The sequence below is a fragment of the Bison bison genome, unplaced genomic scaffold (genome assembly GCF_000754665.1).
Source record: "Bison bison bison isolate TAMUID 2011002044 unplaced genomic scaffold, Bison_UMD1.0 scf7180017864461, whole genome shotgun sequence".
Taxonomy (NCBI): Eukaryota; Metazoa; Chordata; class Mammalia; order Artiodactyla; family Bovidae; genus Bison; species Bison bison.
In genome coordinates, this window is record NW_011495023.1 from 5,309,758 (window position 1) to 5,328,933 (window position 19,176).

The following is a 19,176-nucleotide window of genomic DNA, read 5'->3' on the forward strand; positions in this document are numbered from 1 at the left end:
AATCTAGTAGGCTGCAGTCCACTTTCCCTTTTCCCTTTCATGCATTGGAGAAGGAAATGGCAACCCACTCCAGTGTTCTTGCCTGGAGAATCCCAGGGACAGGGGAGCCTGGTGGGCTGCCGTCTGTGGGGTCGCACAGAGTCGGACACGACTGCCATTTCTTTGGTTACCTCTGATAGTCTTTGACTAATTATGAATATAAAAATTTTGGTTTGAAGTTAGAAATATTTTTTGTTCCTGCTGAGTCACTTCAGTCGTGTCTGAGTCTGTGCGACCCCATAGACGGCAGCCCACCAAGCTCCCCCGTCCCTGGGATTCTCCAGGCAAGAGTACTGGAGTGGGGCGCCATTGCCTTCTCCTTTTTTGTTCCTAGTTAATGCTATTTAGTAGGTATGTTGGTTTAATCTGAGGACTGATAATTATAGTTAGCTATGAAACAGAAATCAAACATTTTAAATGTCTATCCTGAAAGATTCATTAAGTTACCTATAAATCACAAAATGTTAATGCAGTTCTCTAAAGACTGTCACTATAGCCAGATACCCAATTTTATCTCTAGTAGAAATGAAAAGAAGCAAGGTTATATTTACTTAGTTGAGTACCATTTGAATTAGTTAATTTGCATTTTATGGCCAATTATTTGAAAAATATATATTTTTAAGCACTATCATGGCTCTCAGAGCAGTGAGATGCTTATATGTAAGAGTTATGTAGGTTGTGAAACTGACCGAGAAAACAGAGGTTTGTGATGTTGGGAGCCTACTCATTGTGTTTCCCTTAGCTGTCCTCCTGCCTACACTTTTTTTTTCCACCTTCTTGGTTTTGATTGATTGTATGTTGTATTGGAACTCCACAGTGCCATATTATTTAAACAGCATGTTGTGAAACAAATACTCTTTTAAGTTACAAACTTGGCATTAAGGTAGAGGACTGTTTGAGTAAAACCTGTAGAGCCTTTTTTTTCCTTTTCATTATGTATAATTTTTTTAAGTGGTAGAATCTTTTGCTGAAAGTTTTTTCTTTCTGATTAAGAAACCTGTGATGTCTTTTGAAACTTAGGTGTTGAGGTTTATAAAAAATACAATGTTACGATTAATTTATTACTACTTTGGTCACTAAAATTTGTGTAATTTTCATTAATTGCTTTCTTTGTAATACCTTTTCTTCCAAATATCATGTTTTCGTTGGATTTATGAACATATTTATAGTTCTGGGGTAAGCAAGGATATAGTATTAAGCGACTTGGGAAGATTTCTTATTGTTTAGTTGCTAGGTTGTGTCTGATGCTTTGTGACCCCATAGACTGCAGCATGCTAGGCTTCCCTGTCCTTCACTATCTCCTTTGCACTATGAGTTTTTGCACTATGAGTTTGTGCACATTCATGGCCATCGAGTCGGTGATGCCATCCAATCATTTCATCCCTTCTTCTTCTGCCCTTGATCTTTCCCAGCATCAGGGTCTTCTCCAGTGCATTGACTCTTAGCATCAGGTGGCCAAAGTATTGGAGATTCAGTTTCGGTATCAGTCCTTCCAATGAGTATTCAGGGTTGATTTCTTTAGAATTGACTGGTTGATCTTCTTGCAGTCCAAGGGACTCTCAAGAGTCTTTTCCAGCATCACAATTTGAAAGCATCAATTCTTTGGCTCTCAGTCTTCTTTATGGTACAAGTCTCGCATCTGTACATGACTACTGGAAAAAACCATAGCTTTGATTAGAAGGATCTTTGTTGGCAAAGTGATTTCTCTGCTTTGAATATGCTGACTAGGTTTGTCATAGCTTTTCATCCAGTGAGCAAGCATCTTTTAATTTTGTGGCTGCAGTAGCCATCTCCAGTAATTTTGGAGCCCAAGAAAGTAAAATCTGTCACTGTTGCCACTTTTTCCCCTTCTGTTTGCCATGAAGTTATGGGACTGGTTGCCATGATCTTAGTTTTTTGAATGTTGAATTTTAAGTAAGCTTTCTCACTCTCCTCTCTCACTTTCATCAAGAGGCTCTTTAGTTCCTTTTTGCGTTCTGCAATTAGGGTGATGTCATCTGCATATCTGTGATTGTTGATATTTTTCCGGACAGTCTTGATTCCAGCGTTTGATTCATCCAGCTCAGTGTTGCACATGATGTACTCTGCATGTAAGTTAAGCAAGCAGGGTGCCAGTGTGCAGCCTTGATATACTCCTTTGCCAATTTTGAACCAGTCCATTGTTACATGTCTAGTTCTGTTGGTTCTTGACCTGCACACAGGTTTTTGAGGAGGCAGTTAAGGTGGTCTGTTGCTCCCATCTCTTTTAAGAATTTTCCACTGTTTGTTGTGAGAGAGTTTAGTGTAATCATTGAAACAGAAGTAGGTATTTTTCTGCAATGCCCATGCCTTCTCCATGATCCTTTGAATGTTGGCAATTTTATCTCTGGTTCTTCTTTTTTAGATCCAGCTTGTACATCTCTATATTCACATACTGCTGAAGCCTAACTTGAAGGTGATTGACTAGCCTTAATTTAGATGGATATGTGGAGACAGATAGCCTTTTTTTTTTTTTTTTTTTAAATAGTTTTAATTACTAATTCTTGGATGTGCTGTGTCTTTGTTGCTGCATGGATTTTCTCTAGTTATGGCAAGCGGGGGCTACTCTTCAGTGTTGGTGTGCAGGCTTCTCTTTTTGCAGAGCAAAGGCTCTGGAGCATTTGCACTTCAGTTGTGTGACGCATGGACTCAGTATTGCTGCTCCTGGCCTCTAGAGCAGAGGCTCAGGTAGATGTGGTGCATAAGTAGTTGCTCTGTGGATATGGAATCCTTCTGACCCATGGATTGAACCTGTGTCTCCTGCATTGGCAGGCTGATTCTTTACCCCTTAGCCACCAGGAAAGCTAGTCTATTTTTGTTGTTGGTATTCTACCCAGTTTTCTCTCCCTTTCCTTATTTGACACATAGAATATTTGAATGAAGAACACCTTCAAAAGTCTTCTTTCAGTTCAGTCGCTCGGTTATGTCCGACTCTTTGTGACCCCATGAATTGCAGCATGCCAGGCCTCCCTGTCCATCACCAACTCCCGGAGTTCACACAAACTCATGTGCATCGAGTCGGTGATGCCATCCAGCCATCTCATCCTCTATCGTCCCCTTCTCCTCTTGCCCCTAATCCCTCCCAGCATCAGGGTCTTTTCCGATGAGTCAACTGTTCGCATGAGGTGGCCAAAGTATTGGAGTTTCAGCTTTAGCATCAGTCCTTCCAATGAACACCCAGGACTGATCTCCTTTAGAATGGACTGGTTGGAGTCCAGGGGACTCTGAAGAGTCTTCTCCAACACCACAGTTCAAAACCATCAGTTCTTCGGCACTCAGCTTTCTTCACAGTCCAATTCTCACATCCATACATGACTACTGGAAAAACCATAGCCTTGACTATATGGACCTTTGTTGGCAACGTAATGTCTCTGCTTTTGAATATGCTGTCTAGGTTGGTCATAACTTTCCTTCCAAAAAGTAAGCGTCTTTTAATTTCATGGCTGCAATCACCATCTGCAGTGATTTTGGAACCCCAAAATATAAAGTGTGACACTGTTTGCACTGTTTCCCCATCTATTTCCTATGAAGTAATGGGACCAGATGCCATGATCGTTGTTTTCTGAATGTTGAGCTTTAAGCCAACTTTTTCACTCTCCTCTTTCACTTTCATCAAGAGGCTTTTTAGTTCCTCTTCACTTTCTGCCATAAGGGTGGTGTCATCTGCGTATCTGAGGTTATTGATATTTCTCCCGGCAGTCTTGATTCCAGCTTGTGCTTCTTCCAGCCCACCTTTTCTCATGAGGTACTCTGCATATAAGTTAAATAAGCAGGGTGACAATATACAGCCTTGACGTACTCTTTTTCGTATTTGGAACCAGTCTGTTCCATGTCCAGTTCTAACTGTTGCTTCCTGACCTGCATATAGGTTTCTCAAGAGGCAGGTCAGGTGGTCTCATATGCCGATCTCTTTCAGAATTTTCCACAGTTTATTGTGATCCACACAGTCAAAGGCTTTGGCATAGTCAATAAAGCAGAAATAGATGTTTTTCTGGAACTCTCTTGCTTTTTGGATGATCGAGCAGATGCTGGCAATTTGATCTCTGGTTCCTCTGCCTTTTCTAAAACCAGCTTGAACATCTGGAAGTTCATGGTTCGCGTATTGCTGAAGCCTGGCTTGGAGAATTTTGAGCATTACTTTACTAGCATGTGAGATGAGTGCAATTGTGCTGTAGTTTGAGCATATTTAAAGTCTTCTTTAGATGACTTTTAAACTTCATTAGGATCAGATGAGTGGTATGGAAACCTCAGAATCAACTTGAATTAATTGGGGAAAAAAATATTTGAAAAGGAAATTTCAGGCGATTTCCAAAGTGAGTTATCTGGATGGGAAAGGTTCACATTTCTGAGGTCATCCATGAAGTTTAATCAGCTTAAATATGATTGGTTTGTTAAATGGGAGTTTGTTTTCTCTTGAAACATACTTTGAAAACTTTGTTTTTATTTGTGGATTATAGTTTATTACAACAGTGATTAATTTTTATGAGATAATATTATGTCTTTTGTATTGGTTGATGAAAATCTGTTCTTGGATGTGATGATATGGAATGGGTTGTAGCGCCAGGGAGAGGCACGTAGCAGAAAAGTAATAGTAAAGAATATTTGGTTTTCAGAACATCTGAAGTTTTCTCTTATTACTTTCTTTGAACATTGATTTGCTAAAAATGATTTGGTAACAAACCTGATTTTATCATTGTCATTTTCTCATGTTTTGAATTTATCCAATGTTTTGTATTGAGTAGTTGTTACGTTTGGGAAATTTCAGTTTTGCATATTTTTAGATTTTTGACTTGTGTTCCATCAGAGATATCAGGCAGATGGATTAGAAAAGTATTTCTTTATTCAACAGAAATTTAGGTCTAGTTATAGTCCAAGCACCAGTTTAACAATGACAACACTCTTCGGATCAAACAAATCTTTCATTTCAAAGCATGTTGATTAATTTACATCTGGCATCATACTTTCATAGTTATTTAATTGGTCATTATTTGCATACACCTTATATTAAAATGGTTATTAAAAACTGAAAACCATTTACTCAGTCTTTATCTTGCCTTCCCCGCCCCCATCCCCAACTGATTGAGAATCAGTTATATGGTATAATTGTACTTTTAATTTTTAGAAATCTTAAGTGCAAAATGTAACTGTTTCTCCTCTACTTAATATTTGGAAAAAATGGTTTCTGTTTCAGGGGTTTTAAGCTTTCCCTTTTGAAAAGCAGCCTTCAGCTCAATTTTAAAAGTTCTTGGCTCTGACCTGTGCTAGATCCTTATAATCTCATGGATGTGGCCCACTAATGAAATTGTAGTACTTTGCTTCTTTCTAGGTGTTGCCTTCCTATGCTGAGCACTAAAACTGGTTTAAATTTCATGTCTAGAAGTGGAATGTTCTTGTAGAAAATGATGCTTCTTGAGAAACAAATATCTTCTGTTGCTTACTCTGAGTCACTAAATAAAACAAGTAATAGGTACTTTTACTAATTGCTGCAGTTTGATGCTCCAACAGCCATGTTATAAATTATCTATATTTTTAAAAGAAATATTTATACCAGACTAAACTTTTGCTTGATTTTCTTAGGCAGACTGACTTATTTTTATAGCTGAAGTTTTTAGTATTTTTATTTTACAAGTCCAATAATTATTTATTGTTAATGTACCATCTTTCTTCCGCTTGTAGACAAATTGTAATAAATTCTTTTTCCTTTTACTTCCTTTCTCAATCAAAATGTTAGACTTATACAAGCACTAGTAGCAACTCTATATCTGGATCCTTGAAGCGCTTGGAAGATACTGCAGCTCGATTTACAAATGCAAATTTCCAGGAAGTCTCTGCGCACACTACTAGTGCAAAAGATGTTTCAGAGGCTAGAGGGTCAGAGGGCAAAGGGAAGAAATCTTCAGCTCACAGCTCAGGTCAAAGGGGAAGAAAGCCTGGTGGAAGAAATCCAGGAACGACTGTATCAGCTGCTAGTCCTTTCCAGCAAGGTATTACTTATGATGTTTTAGTTGAAATACTTGTTCTTTTGATGATCAGTAGTAGTTTTATAAAAGAATTTACTTTTTGCTTATAACTGTTGGATAATTAGAGGTTATTTTATGATTAGTTGTTAAACTAAGATTACTTCAAAGACTAATATTCTTTCTTAAAATGTTTCTGGGACCTTCACTTTCCTTTTGTGTTATGACCTGTGCTTCTAAAGTTGAACTGTAATTTTTTTAAATGTTAAAATAGTTGTGGAATAAAGTTAAAAGTTTGGGGAGAAAAACAATAAAAGCCGGAGTTTTCCTTTCCTTTATGCTCAATAGAAAAGTCATTCTGTTTTATAAATTGCTTTTATTTATCTTTCCCAGTTGAACACTAGAACTGTTAAAATACACATTTTTAGTAAGTTAACAAGTACTGAGTAATTTTGGGGGGAGCTCAATAGTTTTCAGTAAATAATAATTACTGATTTTAATGCATTTATTATGAAGCTTGACATTTAAAGTAGACGATTACTCAGCTTACATAAGTTAAGTGTTAGTCGCTCAGTCACGCCCGACTCTCTGCGACCCCATGGACTGCAGCCCACCATGCTCCTCTGTCCATGAGATTTTCCAGACAAGGATACTGGAGTGGGTTGCCATTTCCTTCTCCAAGGGATTTTCCCAACCCAGGGATCAAACCTGGGTTTCCTGCACTGCAGGCAGGTTATTTACTGACTGAGCTACAAGGGAAGCCCCATATCTTTTGGTAATTATGAATACCCAATTTTGAGTTTTAGTTAAACAACTTTTTTTTTTTCAGTGTAAATATGTTTTATGCATTCTTTTGGGACATGCTATGCTATGCTAAGTCACTTCAGTCGTGTCCGACTCTGTGCGACTCCATAGACGGCAGCCCACCAGGCTCCCCCGTCCCTGGGATTCTCCAGGCAAGAACACTGGAGTGGGCTGCCATTTCCTTCTCCAATGCATGAAAGTGAAAAGTGAAAGTGAAGTCCTTCAGCCGTGTCTGACTCTTAGCGACCCCATGGATTGCAGCCTAACAGGCTCCTCCGTCCATGGGATTTTCCAAGCAAGAGTACTGGAGTGGGGTGCCATTGCCTTCTCCACTTTTGGGACATACTTATACTGAAAAAATAATTAGCTATTTAACTGATACTCAGAATTAACAAGGCATGGTGTGTTTTTTTTAATATATGGCAATACTGTTTTCTGGAGAACAAAATAACTCACCTAAACTTTATAATCAGTTAGCCATATATTCTAGGTTTTTACTTTGTATAATTTTTATCATGGATGTAAATATTTTGAGAAATATAAATGTTCAAAACTGTTCCAAACAAATATATTTAATAAAGTATAAAATAAAGGTCTCCTTCTCTCCCCCACTTCCCATCCTGCCCTTATATTTCTAGGAGTAAACAAGGGGGAAAAGCTGTCCTTTCCTTTACCCTATTCAAACTTTTAATGATGATAAAAATTATACCCATAATCTGCCAGGACATAATTTGAATATGTAGAAAGATTGCTTAGTCACTGAACTCTTCATTAAAAAGTATATTCATGTATTTTAAGTTATTTTTGGATTTCAAGATTTTCAGGTCCTAAATTTTTTTTTTCTTTTTCCTCATGTAACAAAGTTAGATAGAAAAGAAAATGCTAAATTTGCTATTTTGTGTGTAATAAATTTACTGTATATTATTTTTATGATACTTTGGAAAATAAATAGTAAAACTGTAAGTTTTTTTTTTTTGGCCATGCCACACGAATTGCAGGATCTTAGTTTCCCAATCAAGGGTTGAACCCAAGCCGTGGCAGTGAAACTGCTGAGTGCTAACCACTGAACTGCCAAGGAATTCTCATAAAATTGTAATTTTTAATGTAACTTCATTCACATTTTGAATGTGATTGGCAGAATTCAGTTATTTCTTCTTTGTAACGAAGACCTTATTTTGTACTGCTAAAATTGCATTTTTGAGCTTTTAATCGTATCTTTGAAGTACTAATCCATTTAGAAAAGAAGTCTCTCATTTTCTTAAACTTAATAACATTGGAGTCTTTCCCTGCTTCTGTTAAGATATGATAGAGATGTGTTATGTTTTCATATCTGAGGTAACATTCTTAAAAGTTTTAAAAGTTGAAATTTATAGTAGAGCATTGAAAGTAATTGTATTTTTTCTTTTTTAATTTCAGGATTGTATGTGAATTTTAGAAAATATACATTTAAAGTATTGCATATACTAAATGTTTTAAAGTATTTACCTTGTTGTTGTGAGCTTTTACTACCAGCTGTAAAAACAAAAACGTGAAGGAAAAAGACAGATGGTGACAGATCAGAATGGATAATAAAGAACTTCTTTATAGCTGCTAATTAAGTGGCAAATTGCAGTTGTACTTAAATGATTGATGTAATGTAAATGGCTTCTTAATATGTATATTTTTCTATACAGAAACGGCCGGAAAATGGTCACAGACGTACACGTAATTTCATAAATGAATAAGGCAGATATTCTCTTGAAAAAGTTAAATTTTAGAACTATTATTGTTTTCTAAATGAGCCATTTCAGCAGAACTTAAAATTTAAAAACCAAAACCATGAGACTTTAGTTAAAAATAAATTATTTCTTTGTGTAAGGAAAAATATCTTTCTGAATATTTAAGTCAATTTATGTGTGATTACCTATGAATGTGCTCTGCAATAAAATTTGTATTTAGCTTGGAATTTCCACTGCCAATAGAACACTTCATTTTGAGCTTTTGTTTCTAAGTATAATAGTTAAAACCTGATATAGTTTAGTTTTATGAAACAATAGTTATGTGGTCAAAACTGAGTCTAAACGTGTTACTTCATTTGGTAAGTGTGACGAGAGGGTTTGATAAAGTGAAATGGTGGACTGAACTTATTCATCAGAGCCATTAGTTTTCACCTGGTAAATAAGAACCTTGAGGTTCTTATATCTCATAATGACATGATGGGCTACTAGTATTCTTTAACTAAAGAGTGGGGGAAATAAGCAGTTTTGGAAGTTTTATGAGAGGTGCCTCTCCTATGATTTTACTTTCATAAAAGCAGTAGCAAAATGTAAGTGGCTGGTGTCTTTTCTTTATGCAGCTTCATGAGAGGTAGACTGGGAGAAATGTGAGTTACGTGGATTATTCCATGTGATCATTGTTATTTTATCAAATTCATGTTTTGGTGGGGTAGATGTAACTGAGTAATAAAATTCACCAACATTATCTTGAAGTTAAAACTCAGAACTTAACTACTTAAGCAACATCTTTTGGTTCTTACTATATGTTGGGAACATTTATCCTGGTATCTTCATAATTGCAAAAGAGGAAATTCCCCATGCCATTCAGAGTTTGATCACAGTCTTTTGAAAGTCTTCTTGAGACTTAGCTGTTCTTCAGTCCTTCCTCAGCATATGTAAGGCATGTGGGGAGAGCTGAGGAATGCCGCCATGTAAAAGTGGAAGGTAGGTTCAAAACCACATCTCATATCTTGGTAATTGTACAAAATGACAAGTATAATTTTATAGATAAACTTGATTTTAGTAATCTTTAAAAAAAATCTAGCTGAGTTATATACTGATGTCCTTGGTTTTATAGTTAGTTTTTTTCGTCCTCTCTTTTTGCTGATTGTATCATTTCTACTGCTCATGGGAACTTTTGCATCCAACTTTTTCTTTTCCTACCCCATTTTTTTTTTTCCCCCACTACAGGCAGTTTTTCAGGAACTCCAGGCAGTGTAAAATCATCTTCGGGAAGTTCAGTACAGTCTCCCCAGGATTTCTTGAGCTTTACAGACTCAGATCTGCGTAATGACAGTTATACTCACTCCCAGCAGTCATCATCAACCAAAGATGTACATAAAGGAGAGTCTGGAAGCCAGGAAGGGGGGGTAAATAGTTTTAGTTCCATAATTGGTCTCCCTTCAGCCTCAGCTGTTATTTCACAGCCTAAAAGCTTTGAAAATTCACCTGGAGATTTGGGTAATTCCAGCCTCCCTACAGCAGGATATAAGCGGGCTCAAACTTCTGGCATAGAAGAAGAAACTGTAAAGGAAAAGAAAAGAAAAGGAAATAAGCAAAGTAAGCATGGGCCTGGTAGACCCAAAGGAAACAAAAATCAAGAGAATGTTTCTCATCTCTCAGTTTCTTCTGCTTCACCAACGTCGTCTGTAGCATCAGCTGCAGGAAGTGTAACCAGCTCTAGTCTTCAGAAATCCCCCACGCCACTCAGGAATGGGAGTGTGCAGAGCCTCAGTGTGGGCTCCTCTCCACTTGGTTCAGGTAGGCCTAGCCCTTTGTTTCACCCTCCACCCCTCCCTCCCACCACCACCATCCTCCTTTCACCTTCACAAGCAAATCGTTTTAAACTATCATTATGAAAATACTGTGAGTTGCTAAGTGACATTTAATTATCTTAATGAAAAATGTTATCTTAGTAGGACAGTTCAGTCTTTGGAAAAGACATTTGGCACTAATCCAATTTTTCTTAACTAAATATAGACTAAATAGTTCAGTTCATTGGTCATTCATTTCTTATGAAACGCCTAGAATTGATTTCCCAATTTTTATTTTTGCTTCACTTGCATAGAATTTTAGAAATCAACTCAGAATTCACATTTACGGTGTGAGAGTTTGCACTGTTTTTGATTGGTATTTGTTTTGGGGCTTCCTTTCCCTAAACCTCAGTTAGTCTTTATTTTCTCAGTAATTCCTGACACAAATTCTAGTTGAATTAACACCATCTGGAATATTTTTCAGTTAGTGATAGGTGATTTAAATTTATGGACTTTAAAAATCCCATTTCAGGAGATATCTTAAATGTTATGTATCATTTTTGTTTTCAATTGTGTTTACCAGTTTTTACCATCATTTTTACCATGGTATGAATGGATTTATAAATGCTGTTATTTACCACATTGGCATGCTCCTTTAACTTATACTTTGTAATGTAAATGTTATTTTCAGTTTTTAAAAATTTCAAGATGTGTGTTTTTAAGACAGAAACTTAGCTAAATGTCGGCATTTATCTTTTATATTACATCTTCAATATGAGATAAATGACTTTAGATGTGTTGATTGTAAATTTTACCCATGTTTCAATTTTAGATTTCTGATTGTAGAAATAATGAAATTTTGGCTAAGATAAACTGTGGATTTTGCCTGTTCTGTTAGATGGAGAAGATAGGTGGAAAATGATATGGAAAAATAATAAATAGAATTTAAGTGATGAGTATTCATGTTTATTTTACAAATATAGAATTTTGTGGAGTTTCTATAGTTTTACAGACAATTCAGTAAGTAAATGTAAGAAAGACCATTATAAGGGAGAAAAGAGCATGTGTGAAGGTCAGATATGAAAAGTAGCAACTTATTAACTGCCATCTGTTATATTCTTTTTTATCTTGTTTAATCTTTAGAACAGTTTTATGACATAGGGGCTATGAATGCCTCTATTTTACAGCTGATAAAACTGAGACTTAGGTAAAATAAATTGTCCAAGATGACACGGTCAGGGATTTCTTTCTCTTTTTATTTCTGATAGCTAGCTTCTTTGCCTGTGGTGGACCTGTTAGACAGGTTTTTTTGAGAAATGAGTGGAAACTGTGGAAGGATTAAGTACCGTTAAAGATAGTTTAGAGCAAGATTCCTTAGTCTTGGCACTATTGAGATTCTGGTTGGGCTAATTCTCTGCTGTGCATCACTGTCCTGTGCCTTGAAGGATGTTTATCAGGATTCCCAAACCCTACCACTACCCATAGTGACAATCAAAAAACATTTGGGTTCTGAAAGGGGCAAAATTGCCCTTGGTTGAGAACCACTGTTTTAGAGGAGGAAAATAATAAATTGCATCAAGAAATAATATTTTGCACCCTTAAATATATGTTTTATTTATATAGTATATTTGCTTTGAGACCAGAAGAGCTTAGCAGATAGCCATAGCCCCTGGTCACAAAAAAGAAATTTACACAGATTTCCTTGGAAAAAAATTTTTTAGTTCATGTTTATCTTTAGCAAAGAGGCACAGGAATCAGGTGAGTAACATACTGAGAAAATTAGGTGTAAATTTGCTCTTAGGAAGAGATCCTCACCAGTGTCCTAGCCATAGGGGCACAGTCTGAGAGTTAACTGAATCTCAGAAATTGTATTTGGATGCCAGTTGAAATACACATCCTCAAATTAATGGACTTAAAATACCAGTTTACACTCTTGAAAAGATTTTGGTATCTGTTACTGATTTAGGGAGATTTTAGGTGTGGAAGTCATATTCTTTACATAGTGATTACGTTGAGAGAGCAGTGTTTGTGGCAGAAAAATATGAATTTGTATCCCTTTTACCTCACCAGTAGGTAAAACAGAAATTCAGGGAGAAACTCCTATAAATATTATTTCACGAAGTTTAGACTTGTCAGGATTTTTTTCCCCCTTAAATCTGTATTTTAAAATCACTTTGAAGATTGTATAGATCTTGTTAAAGCTATTATTGTGGAGTAAGATTGTTTAAAACTATTTGAGGTAATATATTATTTAATCTTACAGATTTTAATAAAAGTTTTATGATTAGATCAGAGCTTTCTCTCATTGATAAGCTTAGTTCTAAAAAGTCTATTCTTACCTACGAAAAGCTAGCTGAATGCCATGAATATTTAGGAATTAAGTCTTCTTACCATAAGTTAAGATTGCTAACTGCTGTTTAAACTTAGCTTGTGCTGCACACTGGCTTGCATAGAGTATTATTACCCATTATATAGAAGAAGAAATAAACAATTCTCAGATCTGTCAGTGGTGGAACTATGCATTTTCCTTGACTCCAGTAACAGTTATAAAATTTAAGGGGTGTTGATGAGGGTCTAAAACCATGGTAGTACACTGTTGGTCATACTTTAAGCAATGGGATCAACAAGAAAATTTGAGCCAATAATTTTAACTTGCAGTAGTACTACTTCCTACTAGTATGAAAGCGTTAATTTTACTTTTGCACTAATTTTAGATTGAGAAGTCACTTAGTAATTGTACAAGCAGAAAACTTTCTCCTGTATAAAATAAGTCATAGGAGGAATATGTACTGTGTAGTGTGTTACCAAGAGTTTTTCATGATGCTCTCTTTAAAAGATTCATGTGCAAGTAACAATGCAGGCAACCTTGTGTACACCTGTTAGCTATAAGGTGAGCTGTACCACGCACTGGAACCCTAGCTCCAGCAGGGTAGGGCCTGTGTTTGCCATGTTTACTACTGTCTCCACTGCTAGCATAGTGCTTTGAACATATTAAGTGGTAAACATTAAAAAGGAAAACGAGTGAACACTGTTAGTAATTAGTGATCTCTGAGAATGTACCATGTGTTTAGTAGTATCCTGTGTAGTTTTGTACTTGTCTTTCAAGAATTTTTACCAGGTTGCAAGTGAAATTATTTTTTTAAAAGCTTTTCATGTAGTATTACAGGCTAGTTTTAGGATATATAATTAGCTGGAAAAGACAATGGACAAGATGAAATTTGTATTGTACTTTGGAGTAGGCAGATAAAGAAGACCAGCATTATTATCAGAAAAGAAAGCTCAGGTATATTTGAAGGGTAAACTTTATAAAAACAAGAAGCTTGTGTTTGTGGGATAGAAGTAATGTTGATTCAACAGGGCAGGATGGGTTTATGGAGAGTAAGTCTGAACTTCTAGTAATGATATCGTATATATCTTGGAGCACCTAAGAGTTTCTAAAGAACTCTTTAATGACCATCTCATTTGATCCTTAGAACAACCTTGTGAAATAGACAGGACAGCTGCCTTTGTTGTGGTGGTGGTTTTTCCTCGTTTACCACCACTAGGATATAAAGCAGATGTACAATCAAGTCCTTATGATGTGATTCTCTTAAAATTGTTAGTTAGAAATAGCATTTTAAGAGTAGTCAAAGTTCTCTCATGACATGTTCAAATTACAATAGAGCATACTGTTTTATAATGACTTGCACAAAATTTACTCAAGGTTGTAAGTTTTGGCTTATAGAATATATGAAACTTTTGATTGAATTCTTTCCTACATATATTCTTTTGAGGTATTAACAGGCACCTGGTCTTTTGAAATGTTGAAAGTTAGGATGTTAAAAACATTGAAAGTTTTGGATGAATTGACATGCTATATTTGTCCTTTACTCTTTTCCTGTTTGTCTCAATCACATTAGGAGAATTTAGGATTTACTAAAATGAAAGTTAGCATTTTTTTCTTCACAGAAATCAACATGTTATTTTTTCTGAGAAAAAGTTGGTATTCTTTAACTGATAAAGAGTCAATAGGTTAGCATTAATTTCTTTTCTTTGGGCATTCTCTGCCCTTTCAGAGTATATTCTTCCCTATTTGTTTGTTTGTTTCAATCTTAGTCGCTCGTTCTTTAATAGAGTGCTGTCATGCCTTTCTTAGTTAAGATACCTGAAATCTTTCAGTGATGTTAATTCTTTAGTGGTAATAAATGCTGTAAAAAGAGATTATGGAAAGGCAGTCATTTTGTTGTGATGCTATATACTTATTCTTAAACTCTTAAAAGATATCACAAAGATAAGTTAGTAATATGAATAGATCACCTCTAGAAGTTTCTTCTGGTTTCTACTGAAATATGAAGTTTATGAAAGTTTGACTTGAGCCCATGTAACTTTGAAAGGGATCCTATTTATGTCATACCTACTTATATTGGTAAAGTAAAACTTAGAAGTCTTTTTCTGATAAAATATTTTAATTAAAAAATAGACTGGTTCTGTAAGCAAATAAGGGAATCATAAAGATATAAAGTATTATTATAATAAACTCATAAGAGTAGAGTTAGTAATGCAGTACTGTAAACCAAGGAGTAGATACAGTTAGTGAACATAATTCACATCTATCTTAATGACTTAGGTTAATGATTTTGTATACATTGATTATATTGGATTATAAATGAAGAAGATATTGGATACGGCTAAGACTAGTGAATACCTTGGAATCTGTTTTCTTAGAAAATCCTGATATTTTGGGGTCTTTGATGACATGAAAATTTCTGGCCCTATGTTACGGCTATCTTTCTATAAAAATATTAGATCAAAAGCCAGAGTAGCCAGATTCCAGTTTATTTCCCATTGACAAAATCTTTCTGCACAAGGTCCTTTGATTATTTTTAGCACCATTCCAAGCAAATACCATTTCTCTAGAACATAGCATGTCTATCTCTTCAGTTGCCTTTTAAAATCTCACTTGTATTGCATTTGTTAATGAAGCATTAAGGCGGCAAATTCTCCCACAATGGCTCATCTTTTTGGGTTATTTGGAAAGGACTTAAACTAAACTGGCCTAAGTGATTAATCTTTAAACTGTATCTCATATCAGTTTCTTTAACATTACAGTGATTGCTTTGTCTTACTTTTTAATTTCAAATTATTCAGAGTGGGCTCATGATTAGACTTGACTTTTGAGGTAGATGCGTGAATGATGGTTGCCTGGAAGGCTCTCTGGTACACATGGTTCCTACAGGTCATGTTTTTGGTTAACATAATATCCAGAGAATTCCCAGTTATCCCTTCTTTAAAAATAACTGGCCAGAGGTGGTGGCCACATGTGAATAACAGTTGTTTCCAGATTAGTAGACCAGATCTTTTGAGTCACAGCTTTCCCTTAGTCCTGGCTTTATCAATTATTTTTTCATGTGGAATATCATACGGAAATTTACTCCTGATTTCTGAGCAGATTTTCCTTTTAGCAGTGCTTTATTGCCTCATGTCACCCTCTGCTAGTTCTCTTCATAAGGGAGGAGTAAAGGAATAAAAGTAATTGCTTGTTCATTATAATCATCAAAAATGAAAGGTACAAGAGAATAAGCTGAGTGTGGTTTAATGAGTTTTACGTAACTGTAAGTTATATAAAACTTACATAACAGTCATAATGGATTTCTGCTCAGATATAAACTAAATTTTCATACTTAAATTACAGTTTCTAATTGAATACAGCATTCAGATATTTTTGATACATTGTTCTCATCTAATTATATAAAATTATCTAATTATATAAAATTCATCACATTGCCTAACTATACTTCCTCATAGTAGTGTATCTGTTTATTCTTAAAACATTTGTTATACAGATTCATTTGTAAGCCCTTATGTCTTTTCCTCATTCTTTGCCCACATACGCATGCACACATATTTCTACACTGTCTTGTTAAGATTGTGAGAATTACATTCTGTTTGGTCCTTGTACCCCTGACATCCCAATTACTGGCTTATAATTTCTGTTCACACAGTTCTATTTGCCTTTCTCAGTTAGACTTGGGATGAATGTTTTCCTGTTTTTCTGGCCCCTTTCTTTTCTACCCTTAAGTCACTGGCAACTTCTTTGCTGATTTCCTTTCTCCTCCCTCCCAACAGAAATTTCCATGCAGTATCGGCATGATGGAGCTTGTCCAACAACTAGTAAGTTGTCGAACTGGGTTGGTAACCCAGGCTTTTTGACTTCTACTCTAGTGCTTTTTCTAGTATATTACACCACCTCTGAACCCTTAAGTTTTAATTTTCTAAAATGCAGTTGGTTCTTAATTATGTAGGTTTCTCCTACAGTGATAGATTAACTTGCTGTTTTGTCTGTCCTGTGTTCAGAATCCATATTACAGTGAAACTGAGACCAAATTTTGTTGATTACTGGCCTTTTAATATGGTGCTTCTGTTGCGAAATTGTGACTTTTGTTCCCTAGTGAAGTAATATTTTCAATATTTTGGTTTTCACTAATCTTAATGTTCATGTATGTATATTGGCATTAGATAGCGTTTTTTGCTTAGACCACTTCATATGTTGAGACTGTTGTTCTAAAGTCTAGGAAATGAGAATGTTTGATTAGGTTAGATGTTAAAATGAGGTTTTTTTTTTTTTTAATGATAAATATTGTTCAGTGTGACCAAAGGTGGATTTACCTATATAGAATTGTATCTTATTGTTAACTGACATTCAGCAAGAAAGACATTAGACTACTAAATGTCTTTTTAAAAGTAGCTTTACATATATTTATTACTAAGGAAATTTATCATCATTATGACTATATCTGGCATACAAATTAGTAGATAATATATTGGCAAATGAAATGCAATATCTAGAAATTCATACTGTGTGAAAACTGAGCCAAGCTTGTAATGATTTAAGTAATGATACATGATAGACTTATTGAGATTTTATTATACTGATTCAGTCTATACCTGTGTATTTCTTTTGTGTGTTTGAGAATGATCTTAACCTGAAGTCCTTTTTTCCTTACTTAAAAGCTTTCTCAGAGTTGCTGAATGCAATACACAATGGTAAGTTTTATTAGAATCTTCTCTGGTGGTTCATTTATTACAAAGGTTGCCTTTTGTCGAGAATCCCAATTGAAAGCTTGCATGTTCTATTGATGAAATGAAACCTAGCTCTGAATCAATTGTTCAGCACCATAGTGAAACTTTTTGTAGATTGCCTATAGGAAGATAATAGGTCAACTTCGTTCATCAGTTTGGCTTTTACTGTCTCTTTGTAAGGCAAAATGGTGATAGTGTTGTTCTTCCTTTATTAAAGTCTTTTTTCTAGTTTTGCAAATGTTTCTCCCACTCCCCCCACCCCCGCCCCCGGTTCTTTTGAACTCTTACCAGTGCAGTTGATTATTGGTTTCTTCTTTAGGAATTAACTGCTGTTTTGCAACTGTGAATGTGAATTTTATTTTAGGATTAAAAACGTAATACTTTTGTTATTATACTTCTCTTGTTTCATTGAGTGATTAAACAAAAGATAAGTGGGCTTCCCTGGTACCTCAGCTGGTAAAGAATCCACCTGCAGTACAGGAGACCCCGGTTCAATTCCTGGGTTGGGACTATTCCTCGAAAAGGGATAAGCTACCCTGTCCACTATTCTTGGGCTTCCCTCATGGCTCAACTGGTAAAGAATCTGCCTGCAATATGGGAGACCTGGATTGGGAATGATCCGCTGCCGATCCCCTGGAGACCTGGGTTGGGAAGATACCCTGGAGAGGGAACAACCTACTCCAGTATCCTGGCCTGGAGAATTCCATGGACTGTATAGTCCATGGGGTCACAAAGAGTCGGACATAACTAAGCAACTTAAAAAAAAAAAGTCTTTTAGATTATACCCAATTTGGGACCAGTATTTTTATAGGAGACTTGAATCTTTTATAGGATTAGGTTCTGAAATCAGAATATTAAGGCAAATGCTATCATTAGGTTTTTTTTACTTTTAAGATAAAATTTTGCAAAAATGGTTGAGTTTCTTCAGTTCCAAGAACCTTAATTTTTTGATGTTCAAAAAAATAAACCTCTTGAATCTACTGTCACCTTTTGTTGATTTTCATTTTTAGTCATTAACTGACAAACTTATTTGTTCAGTACTGTTTGTATGATTCCAGGCAGTTTTCCCAGCACATTTTCATTAACTTCATGAAGATAAAGTTTTGCTAATGTAGTTGAATTTGCCATTGATTTGCATTGTATTTGGATTAAATTGTAAGATGTTTACAAATGTATAGCCAGCAAGAGACTTACATGGTGAATAAAGAAAGACACTGTTGATTTGAGGGTGGAAGTGGTTGGGATGGGGAACCCATAATGAGCATTATATTGATGGGTGCATTTAAAAGATAACTCCTGCTTTCCTGTGTAACTTGGAATTGTGAGCTCTTAGAATAAATACTCCAGATAAAAAGGAATTCTTGAACATTTGTATCCAGAGGAAAGGGGATTAGCAGCATTCTTTAGAGTAAAGTAAATATGTTAACGTTCTTTGATAGGAAAGTATAAAAACATCATTTTCAGTTTGCATACATAAATTTAGACTTGTTTTTTAAATTCTGGAATATTAGTAATTAATATAATTAATAATTAATATTATTAATTTATTCTAGAAGTATTGTGAAAATTTGAAGAGTATCAGTTCAGTTCACTCGCTCAGTCGTGTCTGACTCTTTGCAACCCCATGGACTGCAGCACGCCAGAGTTCCTGTCCATACCAACTCCCGGAGTTTACTCAAACTCATGTCCATCAAGCCAGTGATGCCACCCAACCATCTCATCCTCTGTCGTCACCTTCTCCTCCTGCCTTCAATCTTTCCCAGTATCAGGGTCTTTTCTAATGAGTCAGTT

At 35.5% G+C, this 19,176-nt stretch overlaps 1 protein-coding gene across 4 annotated transcripts in view; it reads left to right on the top strand.

Annotated features, from left to right (window-relative positions):
* MLLT10 (myeloid/lymphoid or mixed-lineage leukemia (trithorax homolog, Drosophila); translocated to, 10) overlaps positions 1-19,176 on the top strand; it is a 207,228-nt gene that overhangs the window by 132,031 nt on the left and 56,021 nt on the right. For all 4 annotated transcript variants that reach the window (XR_827055.1, XM_010859904.1, XM_010859907.1 and 1 more), the window contains exons 10-13: positions 5,789-6,041; positions 9,764-10,333; positions 16,432-16,476; positions 17,317-17,349. Coding sequence is in view for 3 of the 4 variants with exons in the window: in XM_010859904.1 (XP_010858206.1) it covers positions 5,789-6,041; positions 9,764-10,333; positions 16,432-16,476; positions 17,317-17,349 (901 nt within the window). In the remaining variant the exon portion in view is untranslated. The remainder of the gene's footprint in view (positions 1-5,788; positions 6,042-9,763; positions 10,334-16,431; positions 16,477-17,316; positions 17,350-19,176) is intronic.